At 32.4% G+C, this 21,043-nt stretch overlaps 1 protein-coding gene across 1 annotated transcript in view; it reads right to left on the bottom strand.

Annotated features, from left to right (window-relative positions):
• The window catches only part of LOC130895398 (cubilin), a 69,632-nt gene that overhangs the window by 21,010 nt on the left and 27,579 nt on the right, over window positions 1–21,043 (bottom strand). Inside the window, exons 27-41 of the mRNA XM_057802650.1 lie at window positions 18,672–18,837; window positions 17,202–17,383; window positions 16,961–17,119; window positions 14,857–14,968; window positions 14,579–14,803; window positions 14,409–14,516; window positions 11,813–12,055; window positions 11,424–11,617; window positions 10,052–10,247; window positions 9,598–9,993; window positions 7,325–7,395; window positions 6,752–6,856; window positions 6,523–6,654; window positions 2,074–2,282; window positions 1,452–1,834 (exon numbers count right to left, since the gene is read on the bottom strand). Coding sequence (XP_057658633.1) covers window positions 1,452–1,834; window positions 2,074–2,282; window positions 6,523–6,654; window positions 6,752–6,856; window positions 7,325–7,395; window positions 9,598–9,993; window positions 10,052–10,247; window positions 11,424–11,617; window positions 11,813–12,055; window positions 14,409–14,516; window positions 14,579–14,803; window positions 14,857–14,968; window positions 16,961–17,119; window positions 17,202–17,383; window positions 18,672–18,837 — 2,881 coding nt within the window. The remainder of the gene's footprint in view (window positions 1–1,451; window positions 1,835–2,073; window positions 2,283–6,522; window positions 6,655–6,751; window positions 6,857–7,324; window positions 7,396–9,597; window positions 9,994–10,051; window positions 10,248–11,423; window positions 11,618–11,812; window positions 12,056–14,408; window positions 14,517–14,578; window positions 14,804–14,856; window positions 14,969–16,960; window positions 17,120–17,201; window positions 17,384–18,671; window positions 18,838–21,043) is intronic.

Here is a 21,043-nt window from a genome sequence, read left to right as displayed (position 1 = left end):
TTATTGAAGTGATACTAACCCTCACATGTTGCGTTTCAAGGGTACTGGAATTTCAATGTTTTTGCTGAGATAAAAAATGACAGTAAGCTGGTGGTAGATTTTTATGACGAATATTTGAACGGTAATCTTATTATTTAAATTTGAGTGTGAATTTTACATCAAATTTTTGTTTATTTCAGGTAACAGATATCTAGAAATATTAGAAAATTATTTACACCCACTAAATCTGAATTGGAATCAGCTGTGGTATCAGCAAGACGGAGCCCCACCGCACAGTAGTGCGCTTGTAAATAAATTTTTACCGACTCATTTTGGGGATCGATGGATAGCACACGATGGACCGCATCAATAGCCTCCCCGTTCACCGGATATCACCCCATTAGATTTTTTTCTTTGGAGTCGTATAAAAGATATCGTGTATGCTTCGTCGCTAATTACAAAATAAGACTTTCAAGAAAGAGTTCGGAAGTTTAATTTTTAGTTTTGTTCTTCTTCTCTTAATGTAGTGTTTTTTAAATATTTTTTAATTAACCAAAGGATTTTAATTTTTGATATGTTAACTTTTGTTATTCGTTGTTCGCCATCGGCAGGTGACAATTAAAAACCATAAAAATTTCAGTTTTTTCTATTTCTACAAAAACCGTTAATTTGAGATATATGAATTTACCAACAATGTCCCCTTAATTTTAAGCGTAGAATCGAATGGTGAAGAAAAAAATAGGGGTTGTCGTTTGAAAAAATTAAGTTTTAGAAGTTTTTAGATAGCGACATTCGGCACCATTTTCTGAACACCCTATAAAAACTTTTGTCAAGGTTTTCACAGATTTTGAAAGCGGTAAGTGTTATTTGTCCAAATACCAAAAATATTAGACCCGACTCACTTAAACTTAGAAATATAATTTTTTTGGTGGAGGTTTGCATGTGAAATAATTAAAAAATGGTGGACTTTAGGCATACTATGTCTTGTATAAAAATATATTGAAATTTTGCGTAGATTCCAAAAATTTAATGAAAATCATAGCATTCCGTTTTAAATAAGGAAGTTTGAATCCAATTCCGGTATAACCGGAAGTTTCAGGAAACTAAAATTATTTTAGCTGAAAAGAGGCTTTCGGAAAACCCATGCAAGCAAATTTTCAGAACACTAGTCCCAGTACTTTCCCATATGCATATCGATTCAGTTCATCGTGAAGGACCCTGTACAAACTAAACTAACCTAAGAATAGCCATCATAATTCTTCGAATTGGGACATTAGTATTGTATGTAATAAATCGCGATTGAAATCGGGTATCTGGGCATTTTTAGAAAAAATTTAACCATTGAGTTCATTCAAAATTAAATGCTCGTATTTGCTTTGTAGTGATCATCGTTAGAAAATGAAATAATTGTGTAAATTTTTTTAGTTAATATCAACTACTTTTAGTTAATTTTATGTAACTAATCTACTTACCGTTATTATGTCGTCCCGGAATACGAGGAATCTCATTAAGAGTTAGAAAATTTTTCGAACAAGTTAAATCGAGCTGAACAAATGTTAAATTCAAATAATGATCATTTAGTCCAACGATGTACCATGTACAATTCTCTCGCTTAGTAATTGCCGCACTCGAATGCGTTATTTCTCCTGATCTTCCTCTCACGGTACCACCGCAACGAGATATTGAGATTTTTGCTTTGAATCCATTTTTAGGTTCATCAGTGTCAGTGAAAAACTTCAAGTAAATCAAGTTATCTGTCGAAAATTGTGAGTTGGGAGCGGATCGACAATATCTTCCAATTAAGGTTGAGTAGGGAGTTCCCCCATCTCTCAACTCAATATACTCAATATCGCATCTTAAAAAATACATTAATTCATTAAAAACACATACTCGCAGCTTACAATTATCGAAACAATATAGCACAGTCACTCTTTATTGCAAAACGCACAATCTTGTGACAAAACCATAATTAGTATTTCCAAATTTTCAATATTAAACTAGGATTAAACTATGCTTTTAAATCTAACATAATGATGAAAGTCCTTCACACAAACATATTACTGCTCATATTAATTGTAAATTAATGAAATTTACCCAGGTTTATAGGTTAAATCAAATCTTTCTTCGAAATCCACTCGTAAAATTTCCCCGACAGGTGCTGCTATTTTCCATTCGCATTCTGTATGAGGATTGGGAATATTAGGGTAATTCGGCGACGTAATTTCAGTAAAATTATCGTAAGTACTCAAAATAATGTTTCCACCACAATCCGCGGATACTTCTTGGTATTTGATTCTAAAACCCTGAAAAATATCAAATTATATATTGTGTAGTACACAATACTTACATATCTTCAAATTATTCCTAATTATTTATAAAGTTTCAAGTATTTATAATTTATTTCAAAAGAAGTTAAAAATAAACTAACTAAGTAATAATAAGAAATATAAGTAAATTGGAATTTCTGGAACCGTTGGTGAAAATCATACTACATTGTCTATACCAGCACAACACCAAGACTCACATTTACACTGTCTGACGCACGTTTCGATAACCAAGTTATCGTCTTCAGAAACTAAACCTAATGACTTGACTTTTTAATTTTAATCTCCTTTGATATAATTTTATTATTTCCCAGCGTGCCGGTCTCGCAGACCTTGGAGGACCTCGAGGATTTACTGAGATCTAATAATTTAGGAGCTTATTTAATAGAAGAATATTTCCAGTACAACGAATTCTACAAGCAATACAAAGGAACAGCAATGGGCAACTGCCTATCACCGTTTATGGCTGAGCTGCTCATGAGTCATTTTGAAAAGCATATCAGTGGAGAGTTTCAGTATTTTACCAGAGTATGGTACAGATATAAAAATCATATTTTTGTCATATTCAATACGAAAAAGGCAAACGTAGACGAATTCATTTTGAAACTCAACCCAAAATATCCATCTATAAAGTTCACCTATGAAATAGGAAATAATGGACAATCACCATTTTTAGATACTTTAGTAATTAGGAATAGTAATAGGCTGGAATTTGATGTATTTAGGAGAAATTCCGTTACGTGCAGGTACATCCCTGCTGATTATTTTCCTTGTATCCACCAACGTAAGATGAATAGTTTCCACTTACCATCGAGAGATACAATAAAGAAGAAAAGAAAAGATTTTTATTGAGGATGTAGCTGTACTCAACGGTTATAATGAAAAAATTATGAATAGGTTAATTAAACGTCATAGGGTTAAGAAATCTCTAAATGAAACCACTTTTTTACAAACCCAAAAATCGGTTAGGTTAGATTTATAGATCCAACAATACATTGAAACAATTGTTGGGTAATCCTAAGGATAAAATACCAAATTTGGAAAAGAGTGGTATATATAAAATTAGCTGTGATGATTGTGACGGGAAGTATATTGGGCAGACTAAGAGATCCGTTATTGTCCGGTTTAAAGAGCACACAGCTCAAAGAATACATGTGAAGATTTCCGCCAAAGAGGTTTTTCCGCTGGAATTAATTTTCGCAGGAGAAGGTTATTGGTGGGAAAATTTTGTATAAAACGCGCATCAGATGAGTGTTGGTGCAGCGGTGGTATAAACAGTATATTCAGTAGAAATATAACACTTTATAAGTTAATTGTAACCTGTTTCGATAATTAAGTTTCTTCGTCGAAAACAAAATAATTCTATATCGTACATAATTATATATTTTTAACAATAAAACTTTACACCTTAATTATTAAATCTTCGCATTTTTATGATAGTACTGATTGTAGAAATAAAAGCGTGTTATATTGTGAATAAGAAGAAACCTTCTTATTCATAAAATTGGAACTATAATAAAAACGAAAAGATGTAATAAGTTTTGGTGTTAAAAATCCTATTACGATGTACGATATGGAATTATTTTGTCGCAGAGAAATAAGCTTATTTACTGTTACAGGTTACAATAAACTTATAAAGTGTTATATTTATTATTAGAGGTAGTTTAGATAATTATCTAGATTTGGTTACACCCCTAAGATTTCGTTTAAATTTTAGTATGTTATAGAGAAAATTATGCTGAAAAATTTGATATATACATGTAGGGCGCGGAAATCATCCCTTCACATAGTTTTTCAACTTTGAATTTTATCTTTTTCATGGTCAAACACGAATAACATAAAACAAATATTAATAGATTTAACAACGATAGTCGTATGTAAAGAAACTAGACTAAATTCTCTGCAAATTTTATGATACATGATGTCATCATTAGGTAATGAAGACTTGCGAAACTATGCGAAGGGATGATTTCCACGCCCTATATATATATATATATATATATATATATATATATATATATATTTCATTTCTTCTCTCTTGTTAATATATTCTATTGGCATCTTGTCTAGTTTGGCGTTGTTCTAACGATTCGTTTTCTCTCTTCTGTTTAGCTACTGCTAAACTTATTTTTTCTAATCGTTGCCGCTTGTGGACATCGCTTTCATAAACAATCTTCTCCTGTTGCTTCAGTTTCGTCTTCTTCAAACGTCGTGCTTTGTAGAGTAATTTATTTTGTATTCATGTTGTTCCCACCACGAGTAAAGGACAAAAAAGGTCTATCCCCCCAGAGGTCAATTGTAGAAGGATAAGAGCTTCAGTACATCAGAGTTCCCCCTGGTACCCTGAAGCGCACAACGTTAGCGATATGAAATGTTCCTCATACCATTCAACCCTCGGCACGTGCTAACCTTGGCATTGGGTTATCCCTCTAATCTCTAATCAATCAAACATAATCCACATTCATAACAATCGAAACGAACTTTTTTTCTCAAATTTGCTGGAGCTGCATATTCACGCCAATCAAGTTATTCGTCCAGATGAATTAAACGAGCCCAAACTCGGGGTTGCGTCGTTTAGTTACGGAGTTCCTATGGCCACCTTCCAGCTCCATCATCAGATCAGCTCTATGTCATTATAATCTTCCACTGTCATTTGATTTATACATACATGCATACAAAATTTCAGCTTAATCGAAACCCAGAAGTGGATCAAATTTAACTTGCAAGATTTAATTACAGACAACGAGACAGGTGAAACTAAATAAAAGCTTATAAAAGCCGTATAGTTGAATATATATATATATATATATATATATATATATATATATATATATATATATATATATATATATATATATATATATATATATTCAACAACAGACTACCTGCATATCTCAGTTAATCCAAAAAAAATCGACTTCACATTTTGAATTATTGATATTCGAATAATACGAGATTCGGAATATTAAGATATTTGGATCAATGGAGTATTACGTATTTGTCCTGATTCGCTTTTCTTTGAGATGATACATTTGATTACAACGCATCCGTCGTTGGTATCGTGGATCGACATAGACGGTTGTTTGTAATGTGATAGAGACCTTATTTATGCGGTGTGGACGATATTTTAGTTTTGTCCTGATATAGGAAAAATTTCCTCAGCAGGGCTGAGATTATGATGATTTTAGGGTTTGTTCGTTATCTTGATGCTCTCCTAGTGACGTATTAAACAGATTGCGGTTATAATAGTTTTGATCCTTAAATAAGGACGGGTACAACGGCCTGTTATGCCTATCATCAGTCATTTTGCTTGCTGAGGAATAGGTTTACTAGACTAAAGGAGACTTGCAGCACTGACGATCGAGGGTCAAGATTACAAACCAATAAAAATGCAACTCTATGTTGACGCTCGACACTGGCTAAGAGAGACAAATGAAGTAACTTGGTATAATATGACTAGAGCGTTATCTTAAATTAAAGCAGCGTTAAAGCTAAACATTATTTTTTTGGTGTTAATAACGGACCATTTATATTCAACAGATACTTTAGGTTTACAGACTATTGAAGGAGAGCAGCTAGCGTCAACACTGAATTGCACCCTTATTTTAAAGACGTTCCACAAAAATAACACAACGTTAAATCAATTCTAATGAAGGACAAAATTGTTTAACTCAATGTTGGTATGCATCGGTCAGTCTCTCTTGATGATTCATTACCGTTGGTTTGATAAAAAAAAATGTCGTGACCCATCTAAATATAGGTGATGTGTTGTTGGTTGTTTGATTGGGAAGCAAATATGCTCCGAGAGGTCACAGGATCCCTAAAGAATACTACTCTGGAACACTTAAAAGATCGCGGATGCAATCAGAAGAAAACTGTCACAGTTTTGGATAAGCGATGATTGTTTGCTTCACCACACGCCATTGCATTCATCTAAACTTGTGTAGCAATATGTAATTAAGCGATAGGTCGTGCAGCTTTGCCAGTCTCCGTAGAGTCTCGACATAGCTTTCTGTAACTTTGGAGTGTTTTCTAGATTAAAAATTCTCTCCGAGATACGTCACTTTTATGACAAAGACACTGAAAACTGTTTTAGAAAGTAGAAAGACCTGCACTAATGCAGAGATACTTTTGACAGACACCTCTTATGTTAATGAAATTGAAAGACTCCGCAGCTCAAAATTGACACATTTATTAATAATATTGAATTTATACTTACACCTATATTATATGAGCCTGTGTATTTGAGATAAAGGTTATTTCCGGTAGATTTTAACTTGTTTGGTAAAGTATTACCACAGTACTTTCCGGTACCCAATAAAGGTGAATCAGAGAATTTACCATTCCTGATCTGTGAACAATTTAAAGATTTTTTAATCAATAGTGATTGGAGTAAATGCCTATACATATTATAATCATATTTTCAATTTAAAATCAAAAATAATTACCATAAGATAGTTATCACAACCTTTGTTTGTATCATGCTCGATATCGAATACTTCAAAAACAAGTTCAATTGTTTTCGTCGATCTGACTGTTATGTTCCATTGGCACTAAAAATATATCAGACATTGAACACAATTAAATAACTTCTTTTGAATAAATGGATACGACATATGGGGGCTTTTTACATTCTACAAAAAGCCCCCCCATATGTCGTCTTTATCAAAACATCCACAGTATTAGGATTGCGCAGAGCTAAAGCAGAAATGAAAAATGGTGGAAGATTCTTATGAATTCCATAGCTGTAACAAGGGAAGTCTGCTTCAAATTTGACCATGAATAGAAGGACTAAGATTATTAAAATACCATATTAAAGCGCTCCCTCGGACTATTTATTAGAAATACTTTTAGAAACTGAATCACTTCATTTCTTGTTGGGCGATATTTTTTAGACAGTTGGATACTGTAGTGCCAAATAATATAATAATAAAATTCTGTTAGAGATAAGTTGAAGCTACTGTAACATGAAAATGGTAAAATAGAACAATATTTCAACATTATATTTTATATCAACTCACCTCACTACCCCTCAACGAATCGTTACCAAATATGATATATCCAGTTGGATCTGATAATAATCCTCCACAAACTGAAAAATAATATCTATTCAGTTGAAAATATTTAAAATGAATTTATATCTAAAGGAATTTATCGAAGAAATTGAATGAATAGGTTTGAAGAATTCTAACTCTGTGATGTAAGGGATTAACCTTTCACTTTATGTTCTTCATTGGATATTAATCAATAATCAAAACGCATCATGCGAATACAAATACGTTTTTTTTTTCGTTATTTTTATTCTTCCCAGAAAATTTCTGTTTATCGCATATTAAACATTATTTGACGAGCTTTCACCTCTGCTTCTTGATTTCCATACTGCAATTGCTTTTCGTCAATTTTGATTATGAGATCTTTTTTTTGTCATTACCATCATTTTTTTCTTCTCCATAGTAATATTCATGTTTCTCAATTTTTTATGTCTGCTGTTGTGTTAATAAATTATCCTTCACTTCCTCTTATTTTCAATCTGTTTTGATTTTACTTTTTCCAATCCATCATCCATTATCATTATAAATAGCGTCAGACTCAGTATACCCGTCTTAATCTTCTTTTATGGTAAAATCCCAGGTTTGCCCATTATTTTTCCTCCCCTAGTTCCTAGTTCCTATATATCTATATATTTTATATTGTTTATCAGTTTAGTCCAACTCCCCTACGTTTTAAAATTCTCCATATTTGATTACTTCGGACGCTGTCAAATGTTTTTTGAAACTCTATAGAACCGAAATATACTTTTTAATTTGTTTCCTGTTTTTCCTCTACTATTTGTCTCAATGTAAATATATGTCCTTATTCCTCTAATTGATTGTCTATTATTGTCTATAGTCAGTTTTCTACGACAATCTCTTGGAATTTCGGCACCACGCTTGGCTTTGTTTAATTAATTTATCGATTTTTAAATTTATTTTGTTTCAAATTTTTACATATTTTCCTTCACGCTGGATTAGTAGTACCGGCAACAAATATGCTTCTCCCAATACTGGATCCTCGATAATTATTCTTCATACGTGATTTTCTTTTAGTGACTGTTTGGAATGCTGTCGCAGCGCATTTTTTATTTCAAAATTTGATTTCCTATTTTCTAATACAATATTCAGAACTAAAGATTGATTCATAATCCAGAATAAAAAACCGGTAATCACTGCTGGCCAAATCTAAAGAATATAACGTATTATAATTATAAGTCTGCCTAAGATATTCCGGCTATTACAATGTGACTGGGTGCAATATCCTTATGCCCAGCTATCCTCGTCGTTTTATTTCTATAACCTCACGAAATTCTGGAACTAAATTAGCTCTAGTTAAGGCTTCCTTTTGAAAGTGAAATCTAATGAAACTCATTTAGTATCCCAAAATACTGTTAGCACAACCTTCCGTCTAAAAGTTGCATATAGAATTTATTCGGCCGTTGTGAACCTCCATGTTTCCACTTCTTACTCTACATCTTTGACTCATCTATATCACCGCTCAACACGATCCATTTTGATACTGAAATATGATAGATGCGTAACGCGATCCATGAGTTCTTAGCCTAACATAGGACGAAAGGTCATAAATTAAAAAACTGTGATGATTTTCCAATATATTCTCCATTTATTTCCACATACTTCTAAGAACGTCTGACTAAAGCTTCTATGTCGCTACAAAAATATTATGCACAACTTTTACCCCTTAAATAGACTTTTGGCTTTGGGGACAAAAAATAGTCAGACGAGACCAGTTCAGGTCTATATGGTAAGTGTACAATCTCCGTGAAGTTACACTTTTTTCGTGACCTTCCCTTTTTAGGCACTGGCTCTCTTTTCCGATGCCACTTCATGAAAATGTTGGTCACAAGTCACCGAGACATCCTCCATTCTGTTTTTAATTTGTTTTGGGGTTAATCTTTGTTTAGTCGAACATTTTCAAAGCAGCGCAAAACTCAATTTCAGACATTTTTTAAAGCAACTTGATTGAGTGCTCGTTTGAGCTTTACAATAATAAAATGGATCGGTACAACAAGTTAAAACTTCGTGTACAGCTTGTTGAGACGCGTGCATCAAAATTTGTGCGAACTCGCTTTATTTACTTCTGCGGGGCCAAGAACTACGTAGTTCTTTTGATTTATGATTGTCTCAAGAACAAACTAAAGGGATTAACCTAACTAAGTACGTAATTAGTTTTAATTAATTGTGTAAATTAATGCATAAATAAAAATAAGGGAAAATTTTGTTATTTAATAAAATACTACCTTCATAGATTTTGGCTTTGAATCCTGTTCCATTCATATACCGGGAGGTGACAAATTCCAGTTTCATAAAATTGGTGGTATGTATGTTCTGTTTAGCATCATCTAAAACACATACTCTTCGTATTTTTTGCCAATCGTTATCATAAATATGTTTTTCATAAATGTTAATGTTATCACTGAACATATCACATTGTCGTAGATAAATATATCGATTTCTATTATGAGCCAAATCTATATCTATAAATTGTATGATTAAATGGTTCATCGATATTGTAGAGAAAGTCCAACTGCATTTCAGATTATGTTCATAGCCATGTGGATAACCAGGAGAGGTGAACACGTAATTAGTAACTCCCGTCAAAACGATAACCTCATCTGTATTATTACATTCCGTTTCTGAAGAAGATATCAGAAATAAATAAATAAGTATTTCAAAAATAAACATTTATATTACTGTATGAAATTTTTGGTATAGTTGGCATCGAACCTCCCACTTCTTGCCATTCCACTTTGAATTTAGAACCAAGTCTTGGGCTACTATAGTCGACCTTAATGAACATGATATTGGAAGTTGACTTTATTGGATCTGGAATCGTTAATCCACAGTATTTTCCTAGAGAATTTGCAGTGTCGTCTACACCATCGAAGACCTGGAAATAAACTTTTTATTTTCTGAAAACAATTTTATTAAAAAAAAATAGAAATTACAATAAAGTGTCATATTTACTTAGAAAGTGTAAATTATACTACAATAAAGACATTTGATGATTTATTTATCAAGCAATGTGAATAAAACCAATCATCTGAAATACAGAATTCAGTTTGAATAAAAGCTTCATACGAGGTATATCCACAATGTAAATTCCGTTTCTATTTCTGCAGTAGCGCTATCGTAGATTCGAGCACGCGCGGCAGATACTCAAGCAGAAGAAATGTAAGCAATTTTCAGATTGGTGCAGCTAACGTGTTCTTTGTAGTGTTTTTTATGATCTACGAGGTTTACGGACAAAATGCTATGAGTGATTCATGATTAGAAAATGGATCAGACAGTACAAAGAATGACGTAGTCAAATGCAAGATTGAAACGATGAGGATCTTTGATTGCTGATCAACTGGTTCACGTAATTAAAGTGAAGCTTAAGCAAAACCGTAAGTTTACAATTAGTGCCATTAATATGGAATTTCTGCAAACCTGACGATCACTAATTCATGAAATTGTTCGAAAACTTTACTCACGTTGGGTACCCACAGTTCTTACTAAACCACATAAAAACAACGGATGGGCAGTGCACTTCAGTTTTCGACACGCTACAAATAAAGGTGGTGAACATTTTCTTTCTCGGATAGTCACGGGAGATGAAAGTTGGTTATTTTACGACACCCCAGAAACTTAACTGCAGTCAATGGATTGGAGACAAAATCCATCCTCAACGAAAGTTTAAGCAAATCTTGAAAACTCATGAGCACCCTTTTTTCGGACAAAAAAGGCTTTTTGCTGATTGATTTTTACTACAAGGCTAAACAATCAATGCACATGTTTACTGCGAGATGTATTTGTACAACGAAACAGAAATTACTTTATAGATATACCTCGTATTAACAGCATCTGTACCAAAAAACAGGTTCCCATATTTGCTCCTTGGGTTATTGATACTTCTGAGACGAATAAACTCAACGCAGTTTGGATACGATGATCTCAATGATAGAATCCACATTGGGATATGAACTCACTAGCAAGTACTTCGAAGAAGGTTACTAAGAAAAGATATGGCAACGCTATCGAGGTAATGCACAGAGTTATAAGATTAGTAAATTAGTTTACTCACTTCAAATGTGGCAAAATAGCAATCATCATCAATACTATCCCTAGCATCTAAGTAGAATTCCTTAAATGATAATAATACTCTTTTCTTTGGAGTTACTGTTATCTTCCACGTAAATGTTTTAAATTCTAGAATAGATAGAGGATATAACGGTGACTCTATTTCTCCCTTGGTGCCAGTTAGCTCATTTTCTTCATCTAAAATAGATATTCATTTATTGGAACAATATCATCATGATTTATGTTACCAATGTCACTAGATTTAAAACTTTACATGATTTCCAACAATAATTTTACGAAATAAAATATGGTTCGAAAAATTTTAGTGAGATAAGTGGATAATGATGCGAATAGAAAAGTAAAGGCATGCAATCAGAGAAAAATGATTCTTACTTAACGTATACTCTGCATAAAATCCTTTAGCGGTAATTGAAGTATCCCCTTTAGTAATCTTACTGCTTTTGAATAACAGCCATATACTTCCAATATGTGTGATATTTGATGGTTTATTAGTTCCACAAAATACCCCGAGAAGCGGCCCAGTAACATTGAAGCTTCTAATTTCAAGATAATCTGTGTTACAATTATCAGATTGTAACAGATTGAATTCTATGAAGTTGAGACTAACATGATTTCCTGCAATAAACATTCCGAAATAAATACAAAAAACTGAAAGTTTTATTGAGTCATTTTTATGAATTTTTATTCGTTGATATAACCGTTATTTCGGTTATATTCACTTTGTTGTTAGATCTTCCGTTGTTTGTAATTTCATAAGAAACGCCCTGTATTTTTTTATTTTTAAAATTCTGACTAATGCTCCCGATGCCTAATAGTCATAGATTCAAAGTGAATGATTAAATAGATTAAGATTGACTACTGGGGTGGAATAATAGGTGAAAAAATAATTAATTCACTTTTTCTTGGAAAAAAATAGTTTTGTGCATCCCAAAAAACAATGTTTAGCTTCAACAAAATGGAGAACCATCTCCCTATGTAAGTGACGTGAAGCAAACAGGGCCACCGAGAGACTTTTGTTGGCTCTGGGCAGAGTTTGGTCCCGAGACCCCCCTCGTGACAAAATGGACAAAATCGGGAATTGAAGATAACCTTGTTCTTGAACTGGCCTAATGTCTAATTTTGCCAAAGTCGTTTAAAATTTAATCAATTCTTGGCGTGAGCTGCGCTTTTCTGAAACATCTATAGACCAATAGGTTAATAGGCTTACAGGACTAAAAAAAATGCAATAATAATACAAATCTTCATTTCATTCACATATCATTTAGTACAAAATATTTGAATTAATTTGAAACTAATTTATAAAAAACACGAAGATGGGGGATAACTAATCATTCCAAACTTTTATTAACGTTTTCCATTTTTAACTTGAACACAACCAAACCAAATAAAACAATTCTTAAACCGTCACAAATTACTATGAGACCTTAGTTTACTAACAAACATAAAGCTTTTTCATCAAAAGTTTTAAATTAAATGTGCATATGGGGAAAACCCACTGTAGTCCTTTCTTATTACTAGGGTCAAGCATATCAAGGACAGATAAAATGTGCCCACTATCAAATAGTTTGGATTGCTTACGAACCTTAAAAAAAATTTCCAGCTCTTACATCGGTGATCCCCCGTACTAAGATCTTTGAAGTCCCAAAAATTTCAAAGCTTTTCGAAGTCCTTAAAATATCCGAAACGTTCCTAAGTTATGACAAAAAGTTCTAAAAATGTTGAAAAGTCAAAAAAAAAATCTGTAAAACATTCGAAATGTTCTTTAATTAATTTGTGGAAGCTCGTACAGTCTCTGCCGGAAATATATCCTCTGAACTTTTTATTTCGCCACTATTAACAGTTGCATGCTGTAATTTTTTGTGTTGATTTTAAAATGGTTTGAAATTTTTTGAATTTTTTATGAGTATATGAAAGTATATGAAGCTTAATGTGGCCTGGGATCAACCTGGGCCTGTGACCTGGGATCAACCTGGGTCTGTGGCCCAGGCAATCTGCCACCTTTACCCCCATTTCTCGCCGGTCATGAAAGCAAAACCTAAATAATGTGTTCTATAGAAGGTTTCATTGAATAGTTCCCGATATGAATTCCTCAGACTATTTATTGTGGGGTAAAAAATATTGTTTATAAAACAAAATCCACCAAGATTCAGGAATTGAAAAATAAGATGACCAGAGAAATTAGAAAAATTGGTCAGTAAAGGAAGTTACAAAATATATTGGTTTTAAAAATGTATTGAAGCAAAGCGACATTTTGGGTCAGTTTTCCATTGGAAATTTGTCCAAATATGGTTAGGCTAGATTGTCAGATATTATGTGTACCTTGCATGGACACGAAGGTCAAACTTGCAAGTAACGACAACATACCATTCAGATACTTTGTTTTTGCTTTACTGGTCCTGCAATGCTATAAGTGTGAAGATAAAATCATCTGGTGCAAAAAATTTTTCTGAAAATAAAATAAACACTCCTGAAATGAAAGCAGCCTAAACCGTTGGTTGCAATGGACGAACCTGCTCCGAAAATGACGAAGACGGTTTCATGGGCCGAAAAAGTGATGACTACAGTTTTATGTGACTGTAGACTATCTTTAAAAAGGTAAAACAATAACATCATTGCTTGATAAGGGGAAGAGAGAAATGAGATCGCGTTTATGTAAAAAGAAAGTATTTGCCATCGGGACAATGCACCTTCTGACACTTTGGTAATTACCATGGCTAAAATTCTCGAATTGCATTTCGGTCCGAAAATTTTTAGACAACCCCCATATATTATCAAAGATTAATAGAATTATGTAGCTAAAGCTATACCAATGTAGTTATAACTACTACTATATGGCATATGAAATAACAAAGTTACCAGAAAAGTATAAGCCGAGTTAATTGAGGTGCTCGGCTTTGAAACTGAAAGTGTATAATTATTTAAAACGAAATAATTAACCGAGAATATTGGTTGGAGAAACGTGACTAACCTTTTGCTATTTTAATCTCCCATTCACATTCCATATCCGACGGATATCGTTTGGGATATCCTGGACTGGCAAAATATCCTTCAGCTGATGTCAAAGAACCACCACATTCTATAAGAAAAATGACAACGATAAAACAAAACATATAAATTTTTTTTTATATAGGCACTTACCAGAGTCAAATGTGCTGTATGTTGCGAAAAACGTAATTTGAGACTTAACAAACACTGTTAATGCTGATCCATCACTTACAATAGTAGGTGGAACTTTTGGTCCACAGTATTTTCCGATTAATGGGGATTCTACAGATTCGCCGTTATATACATTTAACGGTGCGTCCTCATCGTCACAATAATATTGTCCTTGTAGTTGTGAAATCGTCAGAGAAACATGTTTAGCTAAAATTTCATTTTATCAGTCACCCCGGATCCAAATGTTCATTAATACTTACAAGGATCTAATGCAACTATAGTCCAGGAACAAGTTGTTAGATGTTCAGAAAATTCGTCAATATGCACCTGGATTATACCATTACCTCCTGTTGTTATTCTAGATCCACATGACTAAACAGACACGTATACATATAGATTAAATATAAGATAATAGATCTAATTTCAGACAATTATTCCCATCCAACCAAAATTTGATAATTACTCAGAATTTTACAAAATTATTGGTGGAAAAAGCTTGGATTATTTAAAACCTTGAAAAGAGGCTTAATAGGAAAAATTGATTGAATAATAAAGCTCTTCAGTACTGTTTACTATGAATAACCAGAACTGATCCCATTGCTCCGCTCCTGGCTCATTTAAAAATCAAAATTATTATTATTATATCACATTGTAACCTATAACATTTGATATGCACCACGATTTTGTTTTTCAAGTTAAAAAAGAAATAAAAAGTTGTTATGATAAAAAAGTAAATATAAAAAAATTAATAAATATCCAAAAGAATTTTTTTCACTGCATTTTCCCATTTATTTCTTTTATCCACTTTCCACTTAGCTACTGGAAATATGTAAAATTCCCACTCACTTTTTCTGCCTGTATTTTTGCACTCAACAATACTACGGCTGATAGGAATCATTTTTTATTCAATTTTCAGTGTTTATTTATAATAAGAGCATGATATGACGATAATTTGACCACATCGAGCGCTGTAATCGATATAACCTATAGCCTTAACCCAATAGACGCTAAAAATATATATGTTTCTAAATCGTTTTGATTTTAGGTCTCTTCTGATTTAAAATCAGTTTTTTCTTTAATTTTTAAAGAGAATACGATACCCTCTAAAATAACTGATTTGCCAAAACTGCACAAACCTAGACATACCTCTTCGACTGATTGTTTCAAGTATTCCAACTCCTCTTACCCCATTTTCAAATTATTTGAGAAATATTTTATACAAAAAAAAGTAAAATATATACAACACATGGGATGTCCAAAAAAAATTGATTTTATGAGTCACTATATGTCCTATATCCTGCGTTGATTATTTTTTTCTTGACTCATTTCTTATCATTTTTCATCTTTTTCTAGTCTACTACTTCTACAACTATTTCCTTTTATTCTGTTTTTTTTTCTGATTTATTTTTAATCCTCTCCGTCTTGTCTCCCTTAAATTTTCGCTTTCATTTTCAATTTGAGTTTAATAATCAGCATACGCCATTATTTGTTTTGATTTATCACTGATACTTCCACCGATATTACATGCCCTTATTATTCCATCCACAGCAATATTAAACAACACCGTCCCTAACCTTGCTTTACTCCAGCATTTATTTCAAATGGCATTTTTTCGATCACTTGTTTCATAGTATGAATGGTGTCAACTGTTGATTTTGTTTGCATATAACCTTTTTGATACTCCCCTACTTCTGGTTCCACTAACTTTTTCATTATTGTTGTTAGTATTGTATATATGTTATTAAGCAGACTAATTCATCTATAATTGCTATATATATGGACTTTTTTCCCTTCATTATTGGTGTAATCTGTTGGATTGTTTCTGATTCTCCATGTTTTAGGTTATCTCCCCATGTTTTATTAGCTAATTCAGTATTTTATTCGAATTACCTGTTTTGTAATGTTTCAATTTGTATTATCATTATCACATTATCACTTTTACATTTTCTTCGTGCTCACTGTCTAAATAAAAAATAAATTTTTGAAATAAATAACCCATTCTTTTTTTTAGTTTGTTTTCTATTTTGTTTCTTTATATGTTAATAAAGTTTCATATTATTGTACTTATCATTTTCAAATATGTCCACACTACTATTCAACCATTTTATTCTCTTTCTTTTTATTATTTTCTGTGCTGCATTTCTTATACTCCTATTAATCTCTTCCCATTGCTCACCAATATTCTCTTTTTCTTTGCTCTTTTCTAGCTGTTTTTGGCCAGCTTTTCATTAAATAATTAGATCACAGATCAAAAGTAATGGTCGTCATATTTCTCAAACAAGGAAGGTTTAAAATGAAAGGAATTAGCTTATCAAAAAAGTAATATTTGGTAAAAAGTAGATAACCTTTCTATGAATCACTCACTTTGTGGTACTGGATTTTAAATCCTTTAGTTGTCAAGAATGTATGAGCTCTAAATTCAATAAACATGTTATTGTAACTGGATTTTATTGTTTTATTCGGAGTCTCATTCCCGCAAGCAGTTATCAGTACTGGATATGCAGCTGAAGGGCCATCATGCACCTTTAACATAAAATTGGTTTTTCAAACAAAAACATTTAGAAAATATGAATATTATATTAAACTTAACAGAGGTAACACTTACTTTGATATAATTCCTTGTGCAATTATCTGATTTATACAAATCAACATCATCAAATTGTATTTCGATAGTATGTCCATCTTCTATATCTATGAAGTATTCGCATGTTTCATTTCTATTATAATTCTTCGGATAATTCGGAGAATAAATGTAACCATCAGAAGCAGTAAATCTTCCACCACATTCTTAAAATGAAAATTAGTTAGTTTCGAAGTTTTAAAAGAAAATTTTTACACATAAATGATAAGGAAATATAATTATTTAATTAGTAAGAGGAACAAGCAACGCCCATGAATGTATATAATTTATTATATACTTATATAATTATCTTAAAACATTTTTAATATATTGAAGAGATGAAAAAAATTTTACGTTATATAAAATATGTAATTGATTTATTACATCAAATAATGCTTCTAAAAAGTACCTGACTTTGAACAAGAAATAAAAATTTACGTCTTATATCAATTAAGATTTTAATTACATAATATAAAGTGATTATTGAAATGTCATGGATGGTTGTACAGAATCTATATTAATAATAAAATAAAAAGATGTTTTAATGTTTTAATGAATAAGAGTAACATTTAATAAATGAGAGGAATTTATCCAATACGAGGATGGACCCAGAAGTACCTGGCCTGACCTAGAGACGACAGTACCTGCTTGAAAAATATCACTGTATTAGAGAATACACAATCTATACATTATATGTTTCAAGTTTGAAGATGCCACGTTGTTTAGTATTTGTTTTGCAACCATCAATAGTGAATTTGTAAACATGGAAAAAATTGGTCAGTGTTATGTGATACAATATTTTATTTGGAAGGGCTTAGCCCAACCAATATAAAACCTGAACTAGATTCTACTCTGGGTGAGGCTGCTCCTTCGATATAAACGATAAAATATTGAGTAGCAGAGTTTAAACGAGGCCGTACAATCTGAATAAACCAACTTCGCAGTGGTCAATCAAAGAAGGAACGACTCCAAAAATCCACAAAGCGGTACTGGAGGATCGTCGACTGGAAGTCAGCGAGCTCGCAGACATAGTAGGGATTTCAAAAAGTGCGGTATATCGCATATTAACTGAAAATTTAGACGTGAGAAAGCTGTGCGCAAGATGGGTACCACGTTTGCAATGTAACAAAAACAGCATTGTCAGGATGTTTCCATCGAGTGCTTGGCCAATATTTCACAGAAATAAAGCCGAATTTTTGTTTCATAACCTTAGATGAAACGTGGGACCATTACACACCCGAAACAAAAGAACAATGGTCTGAAAAGGAAGAATCGGCTCCTAAGAAGGCAAAGAAGATTTAACATCGCTGGGAAAAGTGTATGGAGCTAAAAAGAGGATATATTTTTTTCCAACATTTTTGTGTTTCCTTTGTTGGGCCAGGTACTTCTGGGACCATCTTAGTACGTGAGATGAGATGAACGAGAACTATGTATTTAATTAAAACCAATACGTACTAGTTGGTACACTTTTGTACGTAGCCGAAAATCCTTTTCCAACATAACTGTAATCGGATTTGAATTTAATGAACATGTAATTTCCTGTGCTAGACATTACTGATTTTTGCTTCTGCCGACATAGTGTACCTAATAAGTTTGAAGTGTCATCCATACCATTGTAAACCTAAATTAACATAAATTTTCCGTATATTCACATAACAAATGTATGAGTACATCAACAAGTGAAAAAATTGCTCTGATATAATCCTAGGCTATTTCACAAACTTTTTTATTCGAAAATACCAAATACAAATAGAGCTAAATTGGAACCGTTGGTGACATTCATTCTAAGCCCACTGTTTCCAGTAGCACTTCACCAACACCAGTTTATTTTCATTTTCTGAAGACGTAACATATTTTATAGACGTCTTAGAAGGTACAGAAAATGTTGTGGGACAACGAAGATTGTAAACATGAACATAAAAAGAATACACTGGTGAAAAGAAAAAACAAAAAAGGCAGTCAAAGACAAAAAGAAAACATGCAAAATAAACTTGATAAGAAAGACAAGGAAAGTTATAACAAATACAAGCTAGAAAGATCAAATGTCAAAAAACTGATTAACGAAGAAAAGAAAAATAAATGAAAAGACTTCGGACTGAAACTGACATCAAACAACAGAAAGAAAGAGAAATATAACTGAACAATATAAAAGACAAAAGAAGCATAGAGCACAGAGGAAGTTCAAGTTATGAAAAAGTAGCGAGAATACTTGAAGGAGCTCCTGGATGGTCAGGACGAAAGTGAGGATAAAAGAAAAAATTGAAACGGTCAAAATAGAATGAGTCTTGAAAGAGAAATCACATTAGAAGAAATAGAAACGGCAATAAGTGAAGTCAAATACTGCAAGGCACCAGAACACGATAATGTGACAAATTAAATGATAAAAGAACTACCGGAAAAGGGTTGTGAGGTATATGCATAATTTAATTAATATCATAATGAAAACCGGAGCAGGTCCCAAAGATTGAGAATTATATCACCCATATTTGAAAAGGAAGAGAGCCGAGAATATAGTAACTAGTCATCACCTTAATGAATGGCGTAGCAAAAATATTTTTCATAATGATAGGATTAAAGGAAAATCTAAAAACAATAGAAGAAACTAAGGTTGTATTCCGATCCAATAGAAAGACATAAAATGCGATATTCATACTAAGACTTAACACCGGATAAACAATACGAAGAAAGAGGAATTCACAACTGTAAATAGAAAGAACCTTAGAACAGGAATTAACCAAAAATTAATTAGATGGTTTCGAAATCTGTATAACTACAACAAAAATTACGTCAAAATGCAACATGAAAATACATGAACATTTGGAACAAACAATGGAATAAGACAAGGTGACATATGAAGTCCACTGTTATACACAATAATCTTCGATTGTGCTACAAAAGAGATTGAAGTCAAATTAGAAAGCTATAAAAAGGGCACTGGACAATGGACAATTACACTAACAGAAATATGCTACGCTAATAACGTGGTCATATTTGTAGAGGACGAAATAACATTCAACTAAAATCTTGAATTGTACAACCAAACAATAAAAAAATACAGTATAAAGATAAACGCACATAAAACCAAGACGATGTTCAGAAGTATAGAAACAAGACACACGACATCAAAATAGGAAATAGAGAAATAGAACACTTCAAATACCTCGGCTCAATGATAGCAGGAGGTGGAAAATTAAATAAAGAAATAACAGGAAAAACAGCAAAAGCGAGGAAACTATTTAACGCGATAAAAACATCTTTTCTTGGGAGCAATAAAATACCTAAGGAAAAAAGAGTAGAAATTTACAAAAGAGTAGTTATACACATACATACGGTTTCGAAAAATGGACAACGACCAAAAAACACACAAACAACGGAAATACGATTTCTTCAAAAAATTTTGCAGGACTCGATTAAACCACATCAAAAACAAAACAACAGGCAAATATTGAATACAAAAACTGCAGAACAATACATAGAACATCAACTAAGATGGTTCTGACATGTGAAAAGAGTGGCGAGGAAAGGATTATAAGAAGAATACTAGAAGCCAGAACAGTAAGAAATAAATATAGAAGAAGCCCAAGGAAGATATGGTTTGACGAAATCAATGCGACTAAGGAAAGAAATTACATGAGGTATTAACACAAACAAAAGACCAAAAAAAATAGAACAAAATTTGAAAGAAAGACTTGATGAAAAACGAAACTGAACCCCACGTCTTACATCCGTTAGGATAGAAAGACATAAAGATTAAGTAAGTAACAACAATACATCTTGAAAGTTTTTCTTGTATTTATGTCACAGGGGCGTCTAATCCAAAAGCTCTG

This window comes from Diorhabda carinulata, chromosome 1, assembly GCF_026250575.1.
Source record: "Diorhabda carinulata isolate Delta chromosome 1, icDioCari1.1, whole genome shotgun sequence".
Lineage (NCBI taxonomy): Eukaryota > Metazoa > Arthropoda > Insecta > Coleoptera > Chrysomelidae > Diorhabda > Diorhabda carinulata.
Note: the sequence above shows the minus strand (reverse complement) of the source record. Positions and strands in the feature narration are given on the sequence as shown.